General features: G+C 36.1%; 1 protein-coding gene across 2 annotated transcripts in view; it reads left to right on the top strand.

The window, feature by feature from the left end:
* The first annotated feature begins 281 nt into the window (after positions 1 to 281).
* Positions 282 to 27,975, top strand: part of LOC137281857 (glutamate carboxypeptidase 2-like) — a 46,799-nt gene continuing 19,105 nt past the window's right edge. For both annotated transcript variants that reach the window (XM_067813511.1, XM_067813512.1), the window contains exon 1: positions 282 to 672. In XM_067813511.1, the coding sequence (XP_067669612.1) occupies positions 317 to 672 (356 nt within the window). In that variant the 5' untranslated portion in view covers positions 282 to 316. The remainder of the gene's footprint in view (positions 673 to 27,975) is intronic.

The following is a 27,975-nucleotide window of genomic DNA, read 5'->3' as shown; positions in this document are numbered from 1 at the left end:
TAATTCGTGTAGCTAACATGATCCCATCACGTCTAATTTCACCTCCTGTAAACAGCAATCACCGGTAATCAGGTCCCAATAGGTGCCTCTTGCCGAGCAATACCTGACTCTGTTACGTAATACCAGAGTGAACTATTACCTTAGCGACTTATGTCACTCAGAGAGTGAGCGCTTGCGACCGCTGACAGTCGGCGGAAGCCATTTGAATGACACCTGAACGCTGAGCTATCAGCGGCAGGTGGCTTTTAATAGCCGGGCTGAGCGCGCGGGGAGAGAAGAGTCGGCTCACAATACAGGTAGTAGTCCAACTCTCAACATGGCGACTCCCGATCGCTCGTACAGACGGTATCGTTCTTGGAATGCCGATATGGACGAGATGGGAAACGATGCTTTGTTAGATTATCCCTCAACAGAAAGTATTCCTTCCAAACGACCACGATGTGTGAGTCTTTGGACGTGTGTGTTAGCTGTTGTGACTGTCGTCATTTTGTTTCTGCTGGGGTTCTGTCTTGGATATTATATCCGGGAGAGTCTCAACGCTGCAGAGATTCAAAAATTCGATTGCGCTTCCTACCGAAAGGATAAGTTCAACGATTCAAAACTGGAAAGTGTTCATGAAAAGATTATGTATTTTATTGCGGAAGACCCAAGGCGAATTGGAAAGTTTGTAAGGTAAGAGCGTTCGATTTCATTTTGAAGATCAATTTCACAAAAGAAACTATCACGATCTTGACAGCGGTAAACGATCACTTTTGCATGTCATCATTTGCCGCTATTAGTATTACTTTACTCGCAGTTCGTAAACTGCACTTAGTAGGAGTAAAACTATGATATTACTAGAACGGGCTGTATAACTAAAAGTCGGAGCCTGTCAATATATTGTGACTTGTCTTATCTCGGCCACATTCCGAGTGATTCATCGTGCTATTATTCCAGGAGTTATTACTTTGAACATTAGTTGTCATTGCAATGGCATATTTATTGAGATAGCTGAAGATTTGTGATTGCAGAAACATCATAGTAAACAGTGGTTGCAACACATGCAAGATCATAAGATGTTTAATTTTCTGTACATCTTTATAACACACGAAATTGCCCAATTCAAATATCAATTTGGTGAATATAGGAATTACATTCAGTTCTGCCTATTTAAACAGTAGAGAGACATGAGCTGGCATGAAACTCAGGTGTATAATGAAAATTCACTTTGTCATATTTACAGAATCGTTTCTACATAGTTCATGAGCCGTCAGGGCCTATTCGTACAACCTGGTGTTGAAACGTAAAATAACAATTCATTACTGATGTTCACACAGAACATGTATTATGCAAACAAAGACCTAATGTAGCTTGTGGATCAGATGACGATACTCGTGTATGACTCATCCATACTATAAAAGCTTTTAATTGAATCTTCAACGTTTCGTTTCACTGAACCTTTTGACCTCGGTTGAAATGAAGTTTTTGAGATGAACAGCTACCTGACAGTTCTGAATATTAAAGTGTTTTTATGTTGGGAACAATTCTGCCTTTGATAACAGGAAATGTTATTTTCTAAAGATGATGTTAAATGGAATAAAAATGCATACAAGGATTGCTTCATTTCCCAAATGACAGGTATAAAAAAATAGTTTATTATGGGAAAGAAAAATTTCTTGAAACCTTACATGATGAAGTTGCAAGAAAACTTCAGCTTGATATGTACTTTTATTTACTTATTTGGGAGAATGTGCACCCAATTCTCTATGCCGGCAAAATTCATTGACCAGGGCAGTGGTCACGTTCAAACCTATGATTTGTGAGTTTGAATCCCAGTTTGTCCCCGACACATTGCAACTTTTGTCAGCGCCATACCAATGCTTATGAATTTCAGCAGGGTGGGAAATATCAAAGACTGCAAGGGCAGTGGGGTAGCATGGTGGTTGATGCATTCACTTATCACTCTGAAGACCCAGGTTCGAATCCCCACATGGGTGCAATGTGTGAAGTCCGTTTCTGGTATCATCTGCTGTGATATTGCTGGAATATTGCTAAAAGCGGCGTAACACTAAACGTGATTAATTATTCATCTGCGTAGGGTTTAGTACCTGAAACAAATGTAATATTGTAGCAAAGATAAATTGCCTCTAGTGATGTACATCTAAGAATTCAATGTTTCTTGAGCACATTTTTTCAAAAGTGATGAGGGTGGTAGGAGTTTCTTTTATAAAATTTAGACAGAAAAAAAGTGACGCAGGAGGAACACATTTTAGTAAGTTTAGTACGTGTTGGGAAGTTTAGTACGTGAGTTGTAGATTCAGTAGATTCAAATTCAGTGACACTTGTTCTTACAGACGCTCATTCTTATAGTGGGCAAAATGATGTATGTGATGCAGCCAAGTCAAAATTATTTTTTTTAATGGCAATAAATGATTGTCATGCACACAAACAAATGTGATACGCCGATGCCTGAGAAACATGTCATCTTTTTTATTTAACCTAAGTAATAAGTCAAGCTTAGAGTATGAAGACATCGATCATAGTTTATTTAAGGTGACATGTCATGTCTGCGTGACGATCGTTCTATACTGGATGATGTATTGTCAGAATGCTATCTGGCAAAAACAGAAAAATATGTCAACAAGATGGATGTCATGTATTTTTATAATGACTTTCTTTCAGAAGAAACCACTTTCATGTATTCATTTGACAAGTCAATGTCCTATGAAAATATTCAAGGTATTTAATATTGCTTTCAATGCAGTGGTAATAAACGATTTAAAATTATATATAGTCACCAGATATAATTATTGTATAATTAACTTTTTTGTCTCTTTTTATTGTCATCTTTATCAAGCCATCACATTTGTCATCACCATTTAAATATTAATTAGGAAGTTTATCTGATGTTTGCTGCAGACTTGTCACCAGTTATCAAGCTCTGAACAGGTCACAATACATCCCTTGAACATTCACACAGCAAAGTCCTTTATAAGTCTCGTGGCCATTGTACATAAACGCATTCATTTATTAAAATTGTGAAGTAAAAAATCCAACTGTTATCTACAGACTCAAGTTTTGGATGGTTTGAAAAACAGATTTGTTTGCATTGCTGCAGTTGAAGGGCTTCTGAAACCTGCAGCCGTTCTAAGTCTGTGTCATAACACAGGAAAATTATGATCCAATTGCTGTGATTGCCTTCAGACATAGGTCCCTCTGTGAAAGAGCAATATTTGAAAATACATCTGCGTGAGGGATAGGTACATCAAGATTAGGTCCATATCCCACATTAATATGTATAATATGCTTATGTAATTAGCTACAAACTATTTATTTTCTTAAGCATATAATCTGTTGTGAAGTAAGTATGTAACTAGCTGTGTGTAAGTATTACAGTAAACCCAACTCTACATTCTGTAAGAATCTTTTCATGACATCAGTAGCTAGCCGCAGATATATTATAATCAATAATAACAATAATCTATGAATTGTATAGTAATAAAACATATATATTATTGTCACATGTATGTAAAAACGTTGTTTGTGTATCTTTATCACCTAGCCCAGAGGGCTTAAGAAATAGTGTGATTTATAAACCTGCTGCTATCAGTAGAGATCAATCAATAGGGTCACCTCCCAAACTTTAGATGCCATATCTTAGACAGCTTAATACAACAACATTTTTGGTTCTAATCCTCAAGCTGATGCCTATTTCTTAAAATGAAGCAGTCAAGGTAGAATCAATTAGACATGACATTATTTTCATTCAGCATATTTATTGCAAGTTCTAGGGACTTACAGGACACAAATACCTGCATCCTATATGCACAAAAATTGACAACAGAAGCAACGAAATAGATTAGTGCATCCACATGAACACAGAAAAAGTCCAAATACTTTTTTTAAATTTTGATCAACTAACAGTCAGTTATCACTGAGTCTGCTACTAGCCTGGTTATGATATGATTTGCTGTTTAATTGCCGTGATGATCATGATACACAATACAATAACAGTAACTGATTTGCAACAACTAATAACATAGTATTAGTAATAAGTTGTCATCCACACATGCTTATTCTAACTTCCAACTTCTAAAAATGCCACTCAAGGAAGAGATCAGTGATAGATTTTTCTATTTTTTAAACATTTTTTGGAAAAAAGTAAAGTTACCTCAACCCCTGCTGTTAATAAAATCATAAATTCAGGACATGTCTTGTAACATTCATGCCAGTATTTTAAAGCTTTGAAAATTTGAAAGGTTTACATTTCCAGCAGACAAAAAATGGTCTCTCAGTCTACCTCCTTCATTTTAATTTTTTAACTAAGCAATCAATAGTCTGTACAAACTAGAAACATGTTGCTAATGGTTTAAGAACAACTTGTAATGCATATTATTTGTCCTTCATTAATAACTAAAATTAGTCGTCTTCTTCAGCGGATCTGACAGTGTCGCTAACCAGAAAGTGTGTAAAGTGTTTGTCGAACAGTAATTGGATATTGACAGATTACTGTAGATTCTTCAGCCCTATTGTTTGTCCAGGGTTTAATTATTAACCAGCCATTGATTATATCATTATTGTCTTTGTCTTGAGTATAAATGGCACCCATGAAAGCCTCTTAGTGTAGTGCTCCTTTGTTATTGAAGAGCTGTTTGTTTTGCATTATCCTGATTTACTGAATGAGCTGTAATTAAGAGAAAACGTAAAAAGGACGACTAATTGATAACCTTAAGAGGGAAATGGTTTCATGCACATATGCTAATCACTGGTTTAATGGGACGTGGAGATAGCTAGAGTGTAAGAAAGTGAAGAAAACAACAATTGTGAATAATTTATGGAAATATTTTATTCATCATGTCAAGCTAAAATATCAAGTACTGTTTTCATGAAGACATGTTGCAGTAATTAGTCACTTTAGTTCAAGCACTATTAGGACGATTATCCTTATCAAATGTTGGGTAGTATATTTACATTACTCGCAATAACGCTAGCAATTACCTGACATGAAGTTGCTGTATGCTTGCTGATAAGCCATGAATCAATAATAACTCACTCTGACACATACAATCAGTGTTTGAATGTTTGATATTCTCAACCATTTTCAAACTGGTACAGTTGCGATTATGAAGACTCTGCTTTGCACATATTATGTGTGTCTTTTGGACATTGAGACCAGAAATGATATAATAGGTTTGGCACTTGGAGAGGGGAGCATTTTACGCTGAATCTGTTCTCATGGATTTTTTGGAAGTTTTACTCTGGGAGTTATTTTACAAATGTGTCAGGATTGAGAAAATAACAATCTTTGAATATCGCTGCATTTCTTGAAACTGTGTATACGCAGTGTATTTTGACAAGACTTAGACTTGTTTTACATGTACTATGTTCTGACAACTGCCTGACAAACTGTGCGAAGTATCAAAATATTTAAGACTCTTGTACAACAGCGAGAGACGTTTTAGAGACATTCCAAATATCAACATATTTGAAATGCCTAGACTATGTCTATATGTCCATAGACATGCATACCTAGAATCTCAATTCACTCAGTTGTGTTTTTGAAGTTGATAACTACTGCTATCTTTATAACTGTTTTGATTTTTGATTCGGAAATCAGGTATCTGTTCCAGAGGTAGTCTTGTACAGCAAAAACTAATTTAATATTGAGTTGTATCTCCAAAAGTTATTCATCAAAACTCTGTTGATCTTAAAAAGTGAGGGATCCAGGCATGTAAGATGCATGACCATTTGAGGGTGAAGATAATTAATGTGTAAATTTTCATCTTTCTTTTGGTAACAAACATTGTTTTTTAGGGAGATAGTTTCACAGCTCTGATTGCCCTGCTTGTTCATGTTTTCTTAATGGAGTGTTCTCAAACTCACCTTCACTACAAAACAATCCATGTGTTAGCATAAGCACACTTCTCGAGACATCTTCAGGTTGTCAAATAGTTTCTAATTACAACAGCAAACACAGACCACTTCGTGAAAGTTAAAGGCTGAATTCTCAAGTCCTCATTTTCAGAACAAACTGTGCAAATTGTTTCATCCATCAGCTGGGCTACTCGCGACATACCAGATATGCCCTTGGCTCATCTGAAACCTGTACAAGATATCTGGTTATTCCATCAAGTTTACACATCCTTAGGGTAGACAAATCAGGTTTTATTCTCTTTACTCCAGATCAAACAAAATTAGTCTGTGAGGCGGGATTGTGTTTATCTAACCAGAGACAACACACTTCAGCCCCTTATCTTGATGGCTGAGCGTTTTGTCACAAAAGACACAAGGAATTCCCTCGATTCAATCATGGTTTCATATTGTATTCAGGGCAACAAGTAAACTCTGCAAGGTTTGATATTGTCTGTGTAAATTTGATTTGAATGCCGATGACCGAGGGTCTCTCCACTATCTGTTTGTCTCATGAGGAGGGTTTTAAGAACTTGTTATTCAACATAAAACGGCTTGGAAAGAGAAAATGAAAGGATTTCAACTGTGGACCCATGTGGGCACCTTCTAAGCTTGCCTTATAGAAAGTGTTAACAGAACCACATTAATCAGCATTTTGAAGATGAAGGACATATTTTGAAGGGGCATATTTGATATTACAATACAAGGCGTTAAATAATTCAAGGTCGTTGTATTACATATCTCAAAACTGAGTTAACGTAAAGTATTCTTTTTATAACCTTTTACTGCATATTTCTCCTGTTAAATTGTCAATGATCTACGTTTCTAAAATTACAGCATATCTCAATGTCTTCAAAAGTAGACAGTCATGGTGGCCTGTTTGTTAACCACATAACAGTATTTAAGGAGTGTTGTTATTGACACTTGAAACCCACCAAGTCAAAGTTTATTCTCGCAAGAGTAACTCTTGCCCTAGAGTATATACTGAACAATATGGTTAGCAGAGAGTCTGAATGTATAAATAAATAGCTTCATGTCGAGATCCCTGGCAGCCTGGTGCTTTTATCGGATCTGACATGAGGCCTACCCACTACATCTGTGTCAGTGTACAACAGATAGCTTCTCACCTGTTTCGCATGTAGGGTAAAAAACATGTTTTAGAGAAACAAGCCTGATCTAACTAGTTGTGTTCTAATGATAAAAAATAATTAAAAAATCGATCGAAAGAAGGATTTAAAATGATTATCGATTGTGAAAAAAAATATTTTTGATTAAATGGAACATTGTTGTTATGGTATTTAACACACTTGAATGAAGTAAAATAACCGTTAAATTTGACAAATATCCTTGAACAAACGTGCTTTGTGCTTTGCAAAATTTTAACCACTTTTATTGTTCAGTTACAATTCCAGTGTTCTTGCATGCATGCAGTTCATTGCATGACAGTACTAGTTATGAAAAAAAAAAACATTATAAAGAAAAAACCTGGGGGAAAAAGCGCTGAAATTGCTCATTATGTTATAAATGTATATATTTCGATTATAATCAATAATTGTTTGCCACAAGTCCTCCGATAATTGATAGTTGATTGGGTTTCCACATCACTTCACTTTATTCTCAATAGACCACCAATGGTGGTATAAGAGTACATATTACACTCATCAGTCATTGTATACTGTTGCAATGGTGGTGGAGTATGAGAATATACTCGTGTTATAGAAAATCAGTTGCTGGTATAACATGTCTATTATTTATCTTTTTTTATAGTAGAAAAAATAACATTTATACACTTTGTTAGGTTTTTAAGACAATAAAATCTAAGGTAGTAAACTACATTCTATAAGATAAAATGTTTGAGTGTTAGGTATAAATTCCCAACACTACAAGATGGACACACAGAGAAAATTTAGAAACACAATGTTATTCCTTGTACTCATTTGTTATTTTGTTAAGTGTTTGTTTCGTTTGTTTCGTTCAGAGCAGTTATCATTTCATTCATCGGTCCACATGAACAATGATTCATACCAGACCCCGTAAAAAAGTTATCGAAATCAGGAATCAAAATTAAGATTTTTCAAGTGTACCTCATGGGCACTGTTATCATAATTTAAATGAACCATTTCAGTCTCAGGTGTGTCATGTATATTCATGGTCTATTAAACTGAACGTCAAAGCATAACATGACTTGAAGTGAATGTTAAGGTTGATGTTGTATCGTAACATTCACTAATAAATCATGAGTAATAAAACAATGCTAAGTATGTATTTTTGTATATTTACTGACCTCAAACTTTGAAAAGACATTGATGATTAGCTGGCTGCCAGACCTGAATACTTTATCATTAGTCATTGTCCATAATGTCGCTTTAAGTCATGAAAGATAATAATGGTGAAAACAAATCATGCGTGCCAAAAGGGCACGCTGGTAAGAAACAAGTGTGCCGTTTCAATTTTAACTGTGTCATCAGTGCAGTGGCACTAATAATTTCGATCCCTGGAAATATACAGTTCTGTACACTGTTACGTCACAGGACCATTTTTTTGAGTGAGTGAGTGAGTGTGTTTGGTTTTATGCCGCTTTTAGCAATATTCCAACTTTATTATGGCGGGGGACACCAGAAAATGGGCCTCACACATTGTACCCATGTGGGGAATTGAACCCAGGTCTTCGGCATGACAAGCGAATGCTTTAACCACTAGGCTACCCCACTGCCCCCTTTTTTAGAGTGAAGGTAAAAGCCAGACATTTTAATTTTCCAATTCAGAATCAACCTATGATCATTTCATGTTTTGAATAAATACAAATCTCTTCCATGTCTATTATAAACAGAAATTGTAATGTCCCATAGTCTGAAACAGATACTTGTTTATGCTGCCTAATGACAGGAGGGTAGTGTCTGTTGCTTATCTCACAGCACCACCTGGTGGGGTTTACACACAACCCAGGAATCTTTGAAACATGCTGAAAATGTACTAGACCTGGCCAACGAACATATTGCTTCGATATTCTGTCAACATATTCAGTTAACTTTAAGCCTCTTTGGTCCTTATCAAACTGAGCCATATGTAGCCAACAGAGCAAGTATTGCTACCAAACATTAGGTTCATGTTATGCAAAATTGAATTAGTGGAGAAATTATATCACTGAATCAACTAAATTAAAGGATTTATTTTCATTACTGAATGACCAAATTAGTAAAGTTATGTAACAGACAAAAACAAAGTGCTTCAAAAGTCAATTACAAATCAATAGTTTGAGGAGATATTAGTTTCTTGTACTTATGCACATTCAGTCAGTTTATTCATATGTCTGGTAAACACTTCTTTTATGAAATCATTTTGTCAATGGAGTCATTAATTCCAAGTCATGCTACACGTGGTATGAGTTGATGACATTTAATGATAAGAATGTTCTGTTTTAGAGGCATAAAATTAAATGAACAGTTCAGGTGTTAATATTGTGGATGAAAATCAGTATTGTATCTCCCCGAAGTATAGGGCCGTATTTTAAAATGTCATGAAAGCTGTTCCACTTCAAGATTGTCATATTGGCAACAGGCTGCATTTGACAGTATTTCACGTGAGTGCTTACCAATCAGGTATTTTCGCAGCATCTCAGGTAGGACAATTAGCGACAATGGATAGGTGCAGAATTTCTGCAAGTTAAGGTGACCATTACTGTAGTGAAAGTTGTGTTATTCCATGGCTTAATCAGCTGTACAGAACATATGATGGTTTATTTAATCAGTTGTATAATATCTGTACTGGTTTATTCAGCAGTAACCAACAATTAATGCTTTGTTCAACTGTATCAAACAAATCATGATTCAGTCACCTGTACAGTACATGCCATGGTTTAATCAGCTGTACATATCATGGTTTAATCACCGGCACAATGCCTGTCATGGTTTAATCACCTGTACAGTGCCTGTCATGGTATAATCAGCCGAACAACTCCAGTAATGGTTTAATCTGTTAAAACTGTTGAGATTTAAAACAAATCTGAAATAGTTATGTAAGTTTGAATGTGCAATAGATATGTACAAATAATTCAGTTTAATATAATTACAGCACATGTTGGAATGTAACCATGGCAACATGTGGTATCATGGCATGTTTTGAATTCATGATCATGTCAAAGGTTAGCCACATGGCTTTGTTTGTTTAAATCGACTGAACACAAGCTGTCACAGTCAATCACATCCATTATTTCAAAAGTGTGTGAATTTAAAGACGGAAGGAAAGGCGTCAGCAGCTGATGGTCAGTGGTCAGAAATGTCAAAAGTTCAGGTGTCACGTTCAAGTAATAAAACTTTTATTGTCCAAGACCACCCATGTGTGATAAAAACACTAAAACATCCAATTTTTGATGAGGCTGGTGTGAACAACAGGTGCTAAAATAACCCCGGATTCTTTGGGATCATGTTTATTGGTTTAGGTGTCATCGTACTGTTAATGTGGTAATGGGTTGCTTTTATTCACTCCAGGTTGTGTCATTTACATTCCCGTCAGTTCTATGTTGCTTTTAACAGTTGGTAATGAACTAATGGCAAGTTTTCAAATTTATAGCTCATGGTGTCTGTACTTCCTGTTAAACTTAAAGTACTTGAGAGGCCAACTTTTGAAGATATGTCTGAAACAAATCCAACAATATCACACTTTAGCATATTTAACTGTTCTATGAATATAGTGCAGTGGTTCTCCAATTTTAATACAGTGGTTCTCTGATATTAATGCAGTGTTTCCATGTTCATCCAAACCTAATTTTGTATCAGTAATCATACTTTTGAACATGTCCTCAGCTTCACGAAAGGGACTGTATTTAAAGCAAACACCTGTTATGTTGAAATGAAAATGATTGAAGATATATTAATACGGTCTAATCTCAAACCAAATCATCAACCCCAACCAATAAAAAACAAAGCCCTATATCAATGGTTGGACAGTATGTTCAAAACATAAATAAAATAACAAATTAGAAACATGTATTAAGTTTGATGGGATTATCGTGACATGCCAAGATTGTTGGCCCCAAACAGAAACAAATGTCAACAAGAATTCACACTGAATGTGATGGCTTGTGCAAGGTGACTGGTATTTCACTGATAACAGTAGTAATGCAGAGAAAATGTTTTCCATGCTTATTTACATATTACTGGTTTTGGTGTAATAAGGGGTGTTCCGATGTTTGAAAATATTTGAAAATCGATCAAAAAGAGGATTAAAAATAATTATTGATTGTAAAAACACATTTCCGATTAATCAGAATTTTGTTGTTTCAATATAACACACTGGAATAAAGTGAACTAGCCATAAAATTTCATAGTATTCACGAACAAACATGCACACAACAGCGTAAAGCTATGCACATTGTAAAATTTTAACCACTTTTTTTGTTTTATGTTAAAGTATGTTTCACGTTAGTTAAATATTAATCATATTAAATCAAATTTTGAAAAAAAACCCCAATATTTGACGAAGTTATTTGGCATATAATTTCAGGTTTGATTTACTGCCAAATTGTGTCTTGCCAGGTGATCTTAAATTCATGTAACGTGGGAGCAAGAAATGTTGCTATAAACAATGACAAAGTTATTATCCATAAAGGGTTTGTCTTCTTTACTTTCAGTAGAACCTCTCACACTGTGCTTAGTTTCATGGGTTGTGTAACATGAAGGACAAGTGCAAACGTGTTGCAGAACTAGATGGGACAGGTCGTAAATAACTTCAAATTTAACTTCATGGGCATTACGCAGCTGAACCCACTTTATGCTAGTCGGCCATCTTCATAATCTGAAGGTCATATCACAGAGGTCATTCCCTGGTTTGCTTTTAAGCATGTCATATTTTCATTGCTGTCAGTATTACGTGATCATGTTCCATCGAACCACTTTATAGAGATTAAAGTTACATTTGTGTTTGCTCAGAATATTATTGGTTTCAGGGTATCATTTGTGGCGCTGTGCCCAGAACTCATCTGCATGTTTGATTGGACTTTGTATATGTTGTCAACAAAGGCCCTTTTGTGTCTGTTAGTTTGCAAATTGTTTGGCTTCAAATTCAGTGCATGGGATCCAAAATAATAATTTGCAAAAACAACATTATTGCTATTAAATGAAAATGAACATGATGGAAGTATGATTTTAAAGCAATTTCATAAGAAAAGCTATTGTTTTTAGTTGGAATGAAGACAGTATAGTGTATGACTCAGAAATTCAGAGCTACAGAAAACATTTTTGATCACTGAGTTATGTACTTTAGTTCACATCAATTTGGTATTCAAGTTTTCCTTTGAGTAACCTAATACATTATCTGAGTCAAATTCATTTGGCTATTTTGCCATTTTCCATTAATTGTGAAAACGTGATAAAGTTTGAATGTTGGTTTCTGTGTTTGTGGTTATATTTGATCTGTAATATGAGATACAATAAAAAACGACTGTATGTTGTCAAGTTCATGTGTTGAAATTGAACATCTAATAATACCTCAGTTATTTTATCTGTCCATGATATGCCAGCTAAGATCTGACATTTTGGTGTGTACACATGTAAGATCAAAATTTATAAAAATTCAAGTGTACTTGTACACAATGTTTTTACATGAATGTTTGTGTAATGTACACAAATGCAGCTTTTCTGCACCTCTGCAATTTCTTATGCACAGCAGTGATAAACTTCAAAAAATATTTTCCGTTCTCTTTTGTTGTCAGTTTTGTAAAGCAAGTAAAAAGGTTAATGTATATTCTTTAAGAATCCAGAAACAGACTGAATGATTGTACCTCAAATACTAAGAACTCAGACTGTAAGATAATGTGAGGCATTTTGTCAACTATTAAATCAAATGCTTTAGTTTATTGTGGCCTTACTGTCCTACTTGTATCACATCTAAGATCTGATGTTTCAAATCATGACAATGTTGATGTTGGCCTCTCGAATCATTTAATCCATTATCGGTGCAAGTGTCACTCATTTACAAAGTGCTTTTTGTGACCATTCAATGCAATACTTCAAAGCCATTCTTTTTTGCCAACCTCAAGGGAAGTTTAAAAGGCACTGGACTCAAATCATAGTGCTTCCTGAAACAAGATTCTATTAAACAAAAAGTAATATTGCACCAGGGGTCAAAGTCCTTTGATCGAAGTGCTGATAGATTTTCAAATCATAGAAATGTGAGATTTTTCCATTGGCTTATGTAATGCACTAATTAAGCTTCCCAAAGATCAAAGCTGCAATGTAATACACAATCAAATATTTCATTTTCGTAAGGGATTTGTTGTAGTTGGAAGAAACTAGTACATTGACATTGCATGTATACAGTACTATTTGAATTCAGGTTTCAGAATGGCAGTCATTCTCCCTGAGAGTCAAACAAGAAGGGATTTATTTTAATGTATTTCTCGACTGTCTCTTCAGACGAGTAATCTTGATAAATCAAACTCCAGTATTCTTATTGCTTCAGACATCATGGTTACACATCTCCAAAACTGACATGTAATGCTGCACTTTTCATTAGCCACACCATGAAGTCTTATCAAGACTGTCAGCTTAAATCATTGATCAATTTCAACGCTAAGGCACAAAATGATGTTTTTATACAGATCAGTTGCAAAGCCTATTTGTCGAATCTTTGATGCGTTAAATCTGTTGGTTATTAACGTGACTAATCGTTTTGAGGGGTATGGATTTTCTGATGAGGTAATTTAGTTGTGCTGTTGATTGGACGTATCCTGCAGTGTTACTTTCAGTTGCTGGAGGGTCAGTAAGGCGATTAGGGTCAATTAGTTTTGTGCCTCAAGGTCATTTTTTGTGGTTGATAATGATATTAACCCGCATTATTAGTGGTAGTTTGTACAGTTGTATTGTATCGTATTGGATGATGTTATTCAACATATTCCCAAGTGTATTGATGATACTGCACGGTCTAAGTATGGTCCAATGTCTCCAGGATATGTCGATGGCAGGTACCACACAGAGCCACACATAACTGTTTGGGTCTCTGAGTTAACTACTCATGATTAAGTATCCTAATTTTCCTTTGAGTAACCACACAAATTGTACTCACCTCACACAAACTCAGTTGGATATTTTGCCATTTTCCATTAATTATGAAAATATAATAATGTTTAAATGTTGGTTTAGGTGTTTTGATGTTTGATCAGTAATATGAGAAACAAGAAGAAAGACAAGAAGTTGCCAAGTTCAGGCCCTGAATTAGAACCTTCAATATACCCCATGTCTATTTTTGTATTCATGCATGTAAAATCAAATTTTTTGAGTATTTACATAAATTCAAGTGTACTTGTATGCAATAGACTTAATAGCAATTGAGTTTTCACTTAAATATTTGTGTAATTTACTCAGATACATAGTCTACCTGTAACTTTTTACGAAGTCTACAAGAATTGTCTGTGAAAGCTTCTCAATTCAAGTTGATATAGCTATAACCAAGGTCAGGCTCTTTGGTTGTTACTTGTATTATACTGACAAAAACAGGCATTGTGTCTAGTTTTGTCATCAATGGATGGTGATACTTAATGTTAATACCTGTGATTTAGGGGAATTGTGTCTTAGAATAAAGTTTTTTGTTACTGCATTTGCCTTCCAATCCTAGAACAAATGCTTTTGTAAGATGTTCTAGTTTGCACGGACATTTTCTACCCAGTGACCTAGGGAGGCTGGGTAGCCCAGTTGCTAAAGTCTGCTGTGAGTGTCACACAAAAGACCTGGGTTCAATTCCCAGCAAGGATACACAGTGCCTAGCTGTTTTCTGTTGTCTCCTGCCACGACATATCTGTATGGCTGACATTGGTCAAGTACTATCAGACATATATTGACAGTAAGTATTACCTATATAATATAATGGTACCTGTCAAGTATAAAATATATGGGCAACTATCATTATAGAAGCCCTGTAAAGGCATGCTAATATATAATAAACTTTTAACACTGTTGGTGAGATATTAATAACCCTGTGAAGAGCTTTCACCTGATACCACTGTATGTATACGCTGTGTATACAATGTTCCAAAATTCAGATTTCTTTCAGTGGAGTACCAGCAGACAGGCAATAATGCCCAGTTGACGAAACGTAAGCCACAATATGCCGCCAGATATTTACTAACCATGGTATATTGTTAATGTAAGGTACCACGCAAAGTAGGCTGATCCGGTAAGAAGCTTAACAATAAGAGAGGTATTAGTACCTGATATTTACAGACTGTGCCAAACAGTCGTAGTCTGAGTATGATAATATATTGATGACAGATACACAGAACGTGTACAAGGGCTTAACGTCCTTCTTGATTTATGAGTTTAACATTTTCCATTACTTGGCTACATTTAAGATTTGACTTGTACTTTTTGCGTTTGTGAGGATTTATGCAACTGTGGGCAGAGGTCTTTATGGCCTTAACTACATAAAGATGAAAAAGTATAATATCAGTTCATATGATTTACTAAGGTAACTTTTAGAACTTCACATATTGATTATTTTATCAATAACACAAATAACGAGATATCAACATAATTTTGGACATCATTCATTGCAAAAATTCAACTTACGCTCCACTCATTCCATAACTATTTAATCAGGTACCAGTCATTCGTTTTTGGGTGAGACCTAGAACTCTGACAGTTTTCTTCAGGTTCGCGGACTTCTGATTTTCAAGTCAGTTTGAGGCATGCTTTACATCGGCATCAGTTATTTTTGCTCATCACATTTACCACTTAGCACCCTGTAAGAAACTCCTCCAGAATTGAAATTGGCTGTTCTCATGCCGGATAACTGTAGTTTCAGTTTCTAGAAATGTAAAAGAACTGCTTATATAACCAGTCAGTGCCACTTGTGATATTCATATATTTATTTGCTTTAGATTTACACTTGTTAAGGGAATATTGAGCAACAGCTAATTGGAACTTGAAACTTTGGTATTTTCATACAAAGAATGAATTAATATTACTATTGAATAGAATGTAAAACATTTTGCATAAAATGTTCAGTGATGTAACCTGATTATTTCTCAGAAGAGCATAAATGAGTCACTTGTGCCAAAGATATATGACTGGTACCTGCTTTACCTGTGTTTGAAAGGAACTGTCTGACTTTTGTGTGTTGAGTGTGCAGGGTTTGCTATGAAGATAACACCCCACAGCGACAAGACATATTACACATTCTAGTGGTATACCAGTTCTGTAGGATGAAAGATTATTTACAGACCTGTGCCATATAGCTGGAGTATTGCTGAGTGTGTCATAAAACTAAATTCACTCACTCACTCATTGTAGGATAAGAAAATTGGCAGTGGTCAAGTACTTGGTTGTATTCACATCTAAACAGTGAAAACTAGTTTCTTGAAAGTTTTTTCAGATTAAGCAGATCCTGTTGTCCTAAAGGAGTCTGTGTCATATGCTCAAAAGAAGTTAAGGAAACCCAATGTATTTTTATATGATATTGTCAATCCATCATGGCCATTTTGAGTAGTATACATTATCCTTTCCAAAAATGTGCAAGGGAACTGTTCAGTATATGCTATGAAAATGCCAGTGAGTATTTGGAAGGCAGTGAACTTTCTGCTTGATGAACCAATACATTATTTTCTGAATAAAATTAGGGGCTTTTTCCATGCTGCTATGTGTAGACATTTCTCTCAAAGAAAGTGTCCTTATTTTATGTCCTCAAGAATAACTATATATAGCTTTATGTTTCCTGCAGACAGATGTTAAAGTTAGTTGACTGTCATATACTATCTTTCATTGCTTACTCTGAACGTCCTTTGTTGAAACCCAGGTTGGAGAATGTTTTCAGATGTGCTTCATTAACTCACATTGATGTGCTTGCACTGGGAGGAGACAATTGTTGACTGCTATTGTCCCTCCTTCAAAGGGTAGAATGCAGAAGGTTGCTTTGAACTTGACCCCAGCCCTGCCAGAAGGGTTGTCACCAAAAGGCCTGTTCATATCGTTCAGCATTCAGAGTACCTATGCATATATAGTTGTGGGCATTTTAAGTAGTTTGGGTATTTCGGCTTATCTGTAAACTGAGTTGATGTTGAAATGAGTTCATGTTGTGTTGAAATCAGGTTGGGGAACGTTTCTGATAACTTATTGTGTTGTCAGTCTCAGTTTTAAGTTCGCATGGTATTTTGTTGTCTCAGTGGTTCTTGGTATGAATGGGAACGACCATTCAGACCTTGAGAGTTGACATCACTTTAGTTTACCACTAAACCTGCTTTGATCTTTTTAATGTATATCTTTAACTATGCATTTAATTCAGGTCTCCCAGATTTTTTTTTTTAAAATTGAAGTGTTTAAAAGTCAATCATAACTACAACGGATGCAAGTTTTTTAGATTGATTTCAACAAGTTTCTATTTATAGTATACTGAATGCTATGTTTATATTGATAGTAGTAAGATGTCTTCTTATTTAAGGAATACATACTCAGGTTGATTGTTCCTATTTGTTTACAGTGAAATTTTGGGAGTTGGTATATTTGTAAATCATGTTTGAGAAATGTTGGTTTTAATTTTGAACAAGTGATTATGTCCTTTTGCCCATTTGCTTCTTGTTGCAGTGGTTGTGGGTCAGTTGTATTGAGACTTAGAAGATTCATGTACCGTCACACTCTGAATATCAACAAAGCCACATCACTTCACCACAGACTCAAGTGTCACTCAGAACTACTTAGAAGTAAAAGATTGGTTTCTGTCTGTCAACACATACCCTCAATACACCATCACAGAGATCAAGTGACAATCAGGCACAACTTTGACCCACTTGTGTAATGATGTTGTAGAGGTGTATGTTTTCTGCTTTGTTGTCAGGACAATGGTATCTTGGACCATATCAACTTCCTTTGTATGCTTGGGACTTTGTTCAGCTGACATAAGAGATTTAGGGCTTAGCAAAAGTCATATATTTTGCAATGGAATTACAAACATAAAGTGATGACTTTTTAATGATGCTTTGCTTTCTAATCCACAGTTACCTTTGATGTGAAGGTCAAATGAGGGATAATTTGATGGGATTGTGTTTACATTGTCACATGCCTTGGGGCTAGATTTATAATGTTTTCCTGACAACTGATGTTGTAATGAGATGTCATTGTCAAGACATTTAGAGATTTATTTGTGGTGCAGGATTACGTGAGAATGTCTGCTAAACCAGAAAAGCACAAATGAATGGCCATATTTGTTGAGCATTTTGTTTTCTGACATCCAGTAGACAACCTTTTGTGTGGGAATGGGGGCAATCTAGTCCATGGTTAATGGTGCATTGATATGTGACCCAAGCCACTTAAGACTTGAAATGCTGGAACCTCATTTACCCAGCATCTTGTTCAGTATGTCAGATCGCTATAGAGTCTGCAAAAAACTACTTAGTCCTTATAGCAGCTCGCTGGCTGGATAACTTTTGACAACAGGATACATGGTGGATGTGGGATAACTTGATTTTTTTTTTCAGTGTTTATGAGATTAAGAAGTGCAGTGTTCAACTTTCAGTCTGACTATGTGTACATAGTCAAAATGATTTGAATCAATGTATATCTTTCTTGGTGAAAATACCAACATGCAAGTTTATAGCTGGTGAATATTTCCAGAGGCAAGATTGTAACATGTGAATGAACATTTTATCATACCAGATTATTTCAGATAAATATTACCAGAGGGAAGAATATTGTATGGAAATACTCCCAGATGCAAGAATATTGTATGCCAAAATTCTCAGAGGCAAGAATATTGTAACATATGTAATATTTGGGATTACTGTATGTGAATATTCCCAGAGGCAAGAATATTGTGTGTGAACATTCCCAGAGGCAAGACTATTGTATGTGAATATTCCAGAGGCAAGAATATTGTATGTGAATATTCCCAGAGGCAAGAATAAGAAGAAAGGATGGTGATGACACTGTTCTTTGTGGTACAACCTGTGCCCAGTTTTCTTGCTGTATGAAGAACCAGCCACAGAAGTAGTCAGACTCCGTAATTTGACTGACTGACTGTCATGGAGACCTCCTTGTGTGTCTTCTCTAGACTCGATTATTTTAGGCTTTCCACAAACACCACACAATTAACAAAACTTAACCCACTTTCATTATTCAGTAATGTTTAAGTATATCGGTCAACATTAAACAACATGTCATCACTCACTCTCTTAGAACGTTTGGAAATAGATCTTTGTAATTTCAGGAAATTGACCCTCTCTATGGCAGACATCTTGTGAACTCTTGACCTTTGCAGAAGTCATCATTGAAACTAAATCAGTAAATGTTTTTATCTCTAGTTGTAACCCAAACTTGTGTAGACACTGTCTGGATATAAATATTTTACGAGTGCATGTTGTCATGGTAACGAGATTAGTTATTAATCTGAAAGATTATTTATTGTAACATATCATAGAATCATCTACAACTACTTGATGCTTTGTTATTGGCAATGACCACCAATGAGAGCCTTCAAAAACATATTCATCCCATGAGGTGTAGATAACAGATTTATTGAATTGTGATATATTGTGTCTATTGCCTATGTACATATCCGTGTTAAAATCCACTGGGTGTAATGATGTATATTTCACAAAGAAAACAGATGGTGTGTGATGTGATCTTGTCAATTGCTAAAGCATAGGATCTCAGACAGTTCTTTAGATGTAATGAACATTGCCACCTTCCAAGTCATGATAAAAGGAAAAGTTTTTAGACAATGTTTATCACAGAAGCAGCCACTTTTAGGGGATGGGGAAGGGTGTGGAATTTAAAACATATTTTCCTGTTTTTGAAGTAACACCACCAGCATTTGTCTTGTATACAGATCTCTAGTCAGAGATCAAGACATTGTTAGAGGATTAATTCTATCTTCTCATCTGCAGCAAGTGTCAGTGAAATTTCCCAGGATTAATATTTGATAATCCATGCTTTTATGCTTACGATTAACATCTGTCTTTGATCCTGTGACTTGCCCTTCACAGACTGACAGGACTATTATACAAGAAGAAGCTTTAATGCACCATTTAACAATAGTACATCAGGGCTCCAGATATGGGCAGTGTTGGTGTATGTATGGAACAATATATGCACAATACTGTTGGAAATAATTGAGAAAACTGAACAGATACACACCAAAGCAGTGGGGTATGGTCTTAAAATCATTTACAGTTGCTTTTCTCAAAATTAGTATTGTTTGATTCTTTATTGGCCTGTTTACACAAGACTAGCAATGTAGTTGTGGATATATGAAACGAAACACAAGATTACTGGGTCTCCATAAATTTCCATTCAGTACTGGAAATGTACTATTGAGATTTTCCAGTACTCTGATACTGACAGACCTGTGAAGGTCCGGAGTAGAATAGGCCTTCAGTAACCCATGCTTGCCATAAAAGGCGAATCTGCGTGTTGTAAGAGGTGACTAATGGGATCGGGTGGTCAAGCTCGCCGACTTGGTTGACACATGTCATTGGTTCCCAATTGCTCAGATCGATGCTCATGTTGTTGGTCAAGGGATTTTCTGGTCCAGACTCGATTATTTACAGACCGCCGCCATATAGCTGGAATATTGCTGAGTGCAGCGTAAAATTAAACTCACTCACTCACTCTTACACTGACCAAAAAATGAGTACATACTCTTGAGGTTTTAAAATTATTTGGAGTCTTGGTACATTAAATGCAAACTGTCAATGTTAAAATCGTTCCACACATGTTGAACTTTGTTGTGCAAGGGAAACATTGGCATTCCAGCTTTGCTGAAGCTTATAGTTAATCTTAGAGCAGGTTATATTTGTGAGCATGGAATCAGATATATAGATGCCATTCATGAATTTTAAATATTTTCTTGGACAAAATAGGTTTTATCTCTTAATGCATCAGTCAGATGTGCTTAATTTGGAATCCTAGATGTATTCCTTGTGTTACATATGTTCTATAGATGATAGGTTGTGTTTGGTTAATTGAGCGGAAACATGTTATGTATGTTCAGCACATTTTGTCAGTAGGTCATCTCAAGTTTATCAGGAGGGCTTAACTGAAGTTGTACTAGAAACATGAAACATATAATATTTCCTTCTAGAATAGCTAATGTATCTTGTTCAGAAATATACTTTTCATATTTGACATTTGACACAACTACTGCTTGTATATGCATTTTTGTTTGGCTTAGGTACTAATGTATTTTCTGCAATGCAGTGTTGTCTAGTGACAGTACATGCATACCTCGTACTATGACTTCTGTACATGTGTCTTGTGTCAGATTCAGAGAATTTTAAAGAAAATCCAGGTGTTTTTTGTCCTGTTTTTGGCACATCTTTCTTCTAAACCTGTTTGAATGAAACATTGCTGTACCATGAAATATAGTTTGTATTTTATATTTTGCCAAATGGGGCTGTTTTATGTCAGCTACTGTTGATAAAACAATTTAATCTGAATCTAAAGTTCAAATTCCATTTTCTCTAACTTCCGCAATGCTACTTCGTCTTGAAACCAAGTTCATTTCCTTATCTGCGCACCTGGTCGATTTCATCATGCTCAATATGCGTTGAAAACCACAAAATCAGCGTTTCAAATCCCGCCATGGTACATTACACTCAGGAGTGTCGCTGACACAAATGCCCTCCTACGTTTCACACCTTCTGACCAAGGGAACACCATTCAATCTTTCATAATTACATGGCATGTTGATCCCAGCCAGTCATCCTTTATTGGGCAAGATGAGTCAAAGTTCATGGAGAGACTGTCTCTGCCCTGGAGCAGCGTCTGCCTCGAGGCATCTTTCACGTCTGCTTCTGGTGAGGTTCTCTTCCTGAGTGTTCTTTGATTGGGGTTTGACGTCTGCTTGTATGGACCTCAGGGCCCTAACAGGTGGTCTTTAATCATTGTGGTTAAAGGCTGTGTCCGGTATTAGGGGTTGGTATTGTCCAACTTAAGGGTTCACTGTAATGGGGTTGGTGGACTATCAACTTGTGACACTTGGTGATTTACAGGAACAATTGTGTTGGGGGTATTGTGGAAAGTGGCCATGTTGGATGTCAGGGTGTAGATTGGATAATGAGGCTTTCAGTTTGTTGAAGCAAGAGAAAGAATATCTGAAGACACTGTATTTATCCATGAATATTTATCATTAATTGTTCAAGTATTGTTGGAAGAAGAATCATTTAGAATGGAAAAACTGAGAACATGTATTTGTCTGGGCAGGGTTACATATAATACAAATGACACTGGTATTTACTTCAGTGGGTTAGTGCCATAAAACCTGCCAGTGTCTGGATTATCAGAAGCAGCCACACACCAATCTCATGTACATATAGATGGCTGTATAAATGCTATATTCTTTATATCTATATTCCCTCATCCCAGCACACCTCATCTCTGAGAAGATTTTGTATATCTACTTGATGGGGAAAAAATTGTCACTCAGGGACTGCATGTGACCTGTTGCTGGGAGATTGTGACATAGATCTGTATTCAGTTTTGTGTGGAGCTGAACAATCGTATCTTTGTCCAGAAGAATGAAGCTTGTGCCACCACACACTCTCTCTCTTTCTATTGGTGTTATCAAGTTCAGGATGAATACTGCCTTTAGTTTTTAGCCATTTGTGTGCTGAAATTCTTTTAATCTTACTAAATGGTAGACTTAAGACTTATAGGTAGCAGTGAGTTTAGGTTGGAAGGGTAGGGGAAATATGCATAACATTCAGTTTTAATTGTTTTCAATGACACCAAGATCACTGTGCTCCAACCAAACCAACTTCAGTTTGATTGTGAAGTCAAGACATTAACAGTCAACAACACTTGGTGGAGCAAGTTCATTGCAGCGTTATCACCCAGTAGAGATTGTTGGTCTCACCTAGGTGATATCTCCTGTGGAGGCTGGTTTGGGATGATATGGTATGAACTGAAACTTGTTACTTAAAATATAGAGCAAGAATGCTATTTCTACAGGAGTTATCATGAACCTAGATAGTCGTAAGTTAGTGTTATTGTATGGCACTTTCAACTATCTAAGTACCAAGACAGCTTCGAAAATCTAGGCCCTGCTTGATATGAGTACTGTATTAGAATGTCTGGGGATATTTTGTTTGCAATGGGAATCAATTCTGATTAACAGCACTTGCACAGAAACACATGTACGTGATTTGCAGTCATATTCAAGTCCATTATCTCATCCTCAGTATTGTCTCCCCCTTCCCCATTCTCAATCACTTTTTTTCTTATGACGTTTTTATCAGTGTCAAATTTAATGTATTCACAGGTCAAAGGGCATACATAATGGTGACCAAGGCAAAGGTCATTAAATATTATGCTTGGGTCAAAGGCCAGGCGTAACCATTTTGCTTGAGGCCATTTTTTGTCAGACAAAGAATTTGTTCACATGAGATAAAACAGTGCTATCTCCTTTAATCTGTATCCTTTGATTGCCGGTATGTCTCCAGGGAACTGTTTGTGTATATAAACTAATTGAGGATAGTCAGATCTGCTTTTGTTAAAGATATTCACTGGGGCATGTGTCCGACAGTGTTGATCCGTGAGAACATTAAACTCTTTGATGGATTGTAATAACCAGATAGGAACTTTTGATGATATTTTTGTTGCCAAATTGATAGGATTAAGCAATGGGGATTTAATTAGGATTTAAACCACTTGCTCTTGGCAAGCAAATTGGGAAAACATTGTTATTTTTTTTCAAATTTAGGTGCTACTAAATTTCTATTTTATCATTCTGAATTTCAGAGATATTTTAGTTTTGTCTTTCATTTTTATTGTCAAATTAATCATGATCTGAAAATCCCACTTTTAAATTTCAAAAGCCAGGAAAGAAAAATGCAGAATTAATGAAGAATTTATAACTATTTTGCAGAAAATTGATATACTGGTCAAGATCTTTGTGTCAAAGTAACAACTTAGTCCATATATGTAATCATTTTCTTGTAGAGTTAAACCTGGGATAACTTGAAGTCTTACAGGTCTTCAATGTCCACTTCAGCGATTACCCTTGCCAACTTCACTTACTATGTTTTCACTTACTTTCACTACATACAATTCCAGGGACAGTTTACCAGTGTACTGTCACTGTACAATTCATATACATATTTTCGGTTGATAGGAACATATTAGTGTATTCATCATACTTGAAGCGTTCTCCGTGACAGATGCAGGTCAGGTTCGGCCCTATTGATCCCGGGTTTATCTTTATTGCTTTATTGGAGAGGGTGTGAGAGGTGTAGTGGGGCAATGACGGAGTGTTGACAACCTTGTATTTCACTGTATTGATAGCCTGGGAATACAGGAACTATAGACATGCTAGTGAGAGACTGACTAGGGAGAGGATATAGGTGGACACTAGCTGGTTGCTGGGGCATAGGGGACGGATGTTCAGTTTTGGTACAAGATGCTTGATAGAATCCAAGTTTCAAGTTCATGCTGCTCCTCAAGCTTGATTTGGGCTGGAAATGTCTCAACCTCAGTTTGTCCCGAAGTGCAATGACATTGTCTTGAACTTTCCCTGCATTGTTTTCACTTACATGTGTAATTAGATGGTCATGTCTCCAGTTATTGACCCGTGAAGGTCTACCCGGGGTAGAATAGGCCTTCAGCAACCCATGCTTGCCATAAAAGGTGACTATGCTTGTCGTAAGAGGCGACTAACGGGATCGAGTGGTCAGGTTCGCTGACTTGGTTGACACATGTCATCGGTTCCCCATTGCGCAGATCGATGCTCATGTTGTTGATCACTGGATTGTCTGGTCCAGACTCAATTATTTACAGACCGTCGCCATATAGCTGGAATATTGCTAAGTGCGACGTAAAACTAAACTCACTCACTCACTCACTCCAGTTATTGCTATCATTTTCACTTAATGAATATTTCATCAGCTTTTAAAATTTATTTTCTGTATTTTGAAAACTGAAGTTTATTCATAAGTTGTTCATCTCACCACCATCTCAGACTGAAAAGGTGTGTTCCAGTAATTTGTGTCAAGTCATTAACTTTTGCTTTGGCACTACAGGGTCTGAAGCAAGTGGTGTAGCTAGCCACTCACTCACTCGCTCACTCAGGGGACAACTAGACTCAGTGATAAGCAAGTGAATACAGAGATCACATGAGAAAATTATTTTCATGAGAAGCAATAAAAGTTGTTCAAGCTGACATATTGGGTATCCAACTTGAAACTGGAAGGGCCAAGGTGAAACTTACGTATTTCAAACTCAGTGGCTGATTTACAGCTGATTTACGAACCACTGAGGTTTACGAGCCAGTTACAGATGACAACCCTATTTGTGACTGGTATCCCAGATATTGGAATTTAGCGTTTCAACAAGCCAGGAGATATTAAGACAACTTTTTTTCCGAAGTTTGCTTATGTGCTTTGATATAAATGGGTGCATGTCAGTTGCCATGGTGACAGTGGTGGCATAGTGGTATGATAGTATACATTCAATCTTAAGACACTTTGTGACCATCAGATACCTGTTTTTGGCTCATACACTGAGAGAATCAAATGAAATTACAGGAAAAGATAAGTGTTCCTTTAATATTTTCTTCTTTTCATCACCAGTTTTGAATAGCCCTTTCAGAGGAAATCTGAGAATAAAATTAAGTAACACTGCCATAAATGGTGCTCCCTTATTTGTGTACCTCAGTATATTTCAATAAATCTCAAGTCTTTGCCTCCTGCTCAGGAATTGAGCAGTGTTGTGATGAAATTAATAATGTTAAACTGATTCATGTATATTTCCCCCCTAAATATGTTGGAAATGTTTTTGAAAATGCTTGATACCCATGGAAGACCAACTTTAATTATGTAAAGCGCCTTTCAGTATACTTCAGACATATTACAGATGCTTAACCAAGATATTTATTTGGGAATCACACTTTGACTCTTTACCTCTTTAGCAAACATCTTAACCACTGGGCTACCCTACAGTGCTGGTTTTGAGCACATATTGATGTGTTGAAGATAGTGTTGTTGAAATAAATCAAAGATTGGTTGCAGTGACCTAATGACTGAGGAATCAATCACATATTCTCGTAATCGAACACAGATGATTTTGGAACTTTTGTTATTGTCTGTGAAACAGTTGATGATGGAACACATCGAGGCTGTTAAGCCATGACAAGAGTTTTATTTCTTGGAAAACTCACTTTACTACCTGAAAAGTCATGACTGAAAAATTCAAGACTGCAGGAAGTGTATGTTCATGATATATTAGTTGTCACTTTTAAGTATCAATTTGTGTCATGTCATATGTATCTGCAGTAACAACCTGGATATGTAAATCTGATAAATGACACTGACCAACTTTTTTCGATGATTTTTCGTTGGTAGTAACCATCAATTGTGAGATTTCAACCAATTCCCAACACTAGTTGAAGGCTAAATGATACTCAGTAGCACAGAAACATTGAACATTCCTGAGTGCTGTGTTGTACCAAAATACAACCAGACAAAGTTTAACCAATTTAAGACTAATTCCCCCGTGAACAAAAACAGAGATCATATGAATGAAGTAAATGATTCACATGAAATTCCTCAAGCACGTTACTTCCGCCACAAGTCTGAATCCTGAATAGTAAGGTTATGTTTAGTGTGTTCAGCCTTTAATAGGGTGAAATAATGAATAACACAAATATTTTCTGAAAATGGTTCTGAGAGCTGATTTTGAGTTAGTTGTCTGCAACATTTTCATCACAAGCTGTGCAGGCTGGTGATTCTCCTATAAACCATCTCACCAACTCAGTTCGACAGTGTAGACCATAAAATATCCTCTACAGGTATGGGATTATTAATATTATTGCAATATTTCCAGACACCTACATGATGTACCCTTGACTGAATTCATTTACCATGATTTACAGACGTCAGAAATATTTGAGTGACAATACTGAAAGCGTATTGAGGACACAGCGCAATGATCGGATATGTTTTCATATGAATAAAGACATTCAGGGTTGTTCAGCGACAGCCATTAAACTCAAAGGCTTTTATTAAAGTCTATTCAGTTTTATATAAGCTTGTCAAAAGGCAGGCAGGCATGTTTGACGTTTGATTCATGTCAACCCGCCTATGGTTGGTTGTTCCCTGTTGAATGCTTTATGCGAACATTAGTATCGCATGATTGTATGATGTAATAACAGTGCATGCTGGGTGAACAGGAAATGGCTTTATAATCTTGAAAACCCTTCGGCTGTGCTATGTTCACATCGGCGAGAGAGTTTTTTTTGCTTTCTAATTGTTGCTTACAACCAAAGGAAAAGGGATGTCTTTGTGGAGTATTCTTGTCTGCACAGATGGCTTGACTCCGTCAATAGAGAATGAATTTAAAAGTGCATTTTCAAGTTTGCTCTTTGTTCATTTTTATAAAGTCCGTAATTACAAAGTGTGCAAATTGTGCAGTGTATTTAACATTAATGAATTGCTAACATTTTTGGGAATTATATTTCAGAAAAACATCTCACATGAAATAGATTTATGACAGCAGAGGAAACATGATGGTGTGTTTTAACAATATGAACAATTTAGCAGTTAAGGGGAAAATATTTATGTATGGGTACATCAGCAGTAACGTTTATGAGTTAAACGCATCAGCAGAAACATTCTTGAGTTTAACTAAGCACCATGTTATCATTTATGTCTTAGCAATAGACCAATCATAAACATATTAGCAAGATTTTCATGTCATATATTAGCAATAACATCATTACAAGTATGTTAATCAACATTCATGGCTTGAATATATCAGTGATAAAATTTATGACATGCATATATTAGGTATAGCATTCATAAAATCAACATTCACATGTTAAGGTATCTGTGAGCCCAGGGTATTTGACAAGAGGTCAAGGGTCAGTGACAGGTTCATATAATTCTTTGTCTGTCCAAGAAACAGAACAGTCCGCATTTCATTGTCAATTTGAAATAATCTGATAAAGTAACTCTCTCAATGAATGGCCCCTCATGCTCAGGTTCAGTCGAAGTATGCTGGCGCATGTGGTCGAGTATTTGTTTATTCGTCTGTGGTCCTGAATTCATTGTTGTATCAATACAGCAGCGTGTGAAGGGTCTGTTGTACTGGTCTTGTGTGTGTGTGAACAGTG

The sequence above is a fragment of the Haliotis asinina genome, chromosome 4, assembly GCF_037392515.1.
Source record: "Haliotis asinina isolate JCU_RB_2024 chromosome 4, JCU_Hal_asi_v2, whole genome shotgun sequence".
In the NCBI taxonomy this organism is placed as follows: domain Eukaryota; kingdom Metazoa; phylum Mollusca; class Gastropoda; order Lepetellida; family Haliotidae; genus Haliotis; species Haliotis asinina.
Note: the sequence above shows the minus strand (reverse complement) of the source record. Positions and strands in the feature narration are given on the sequence as shown.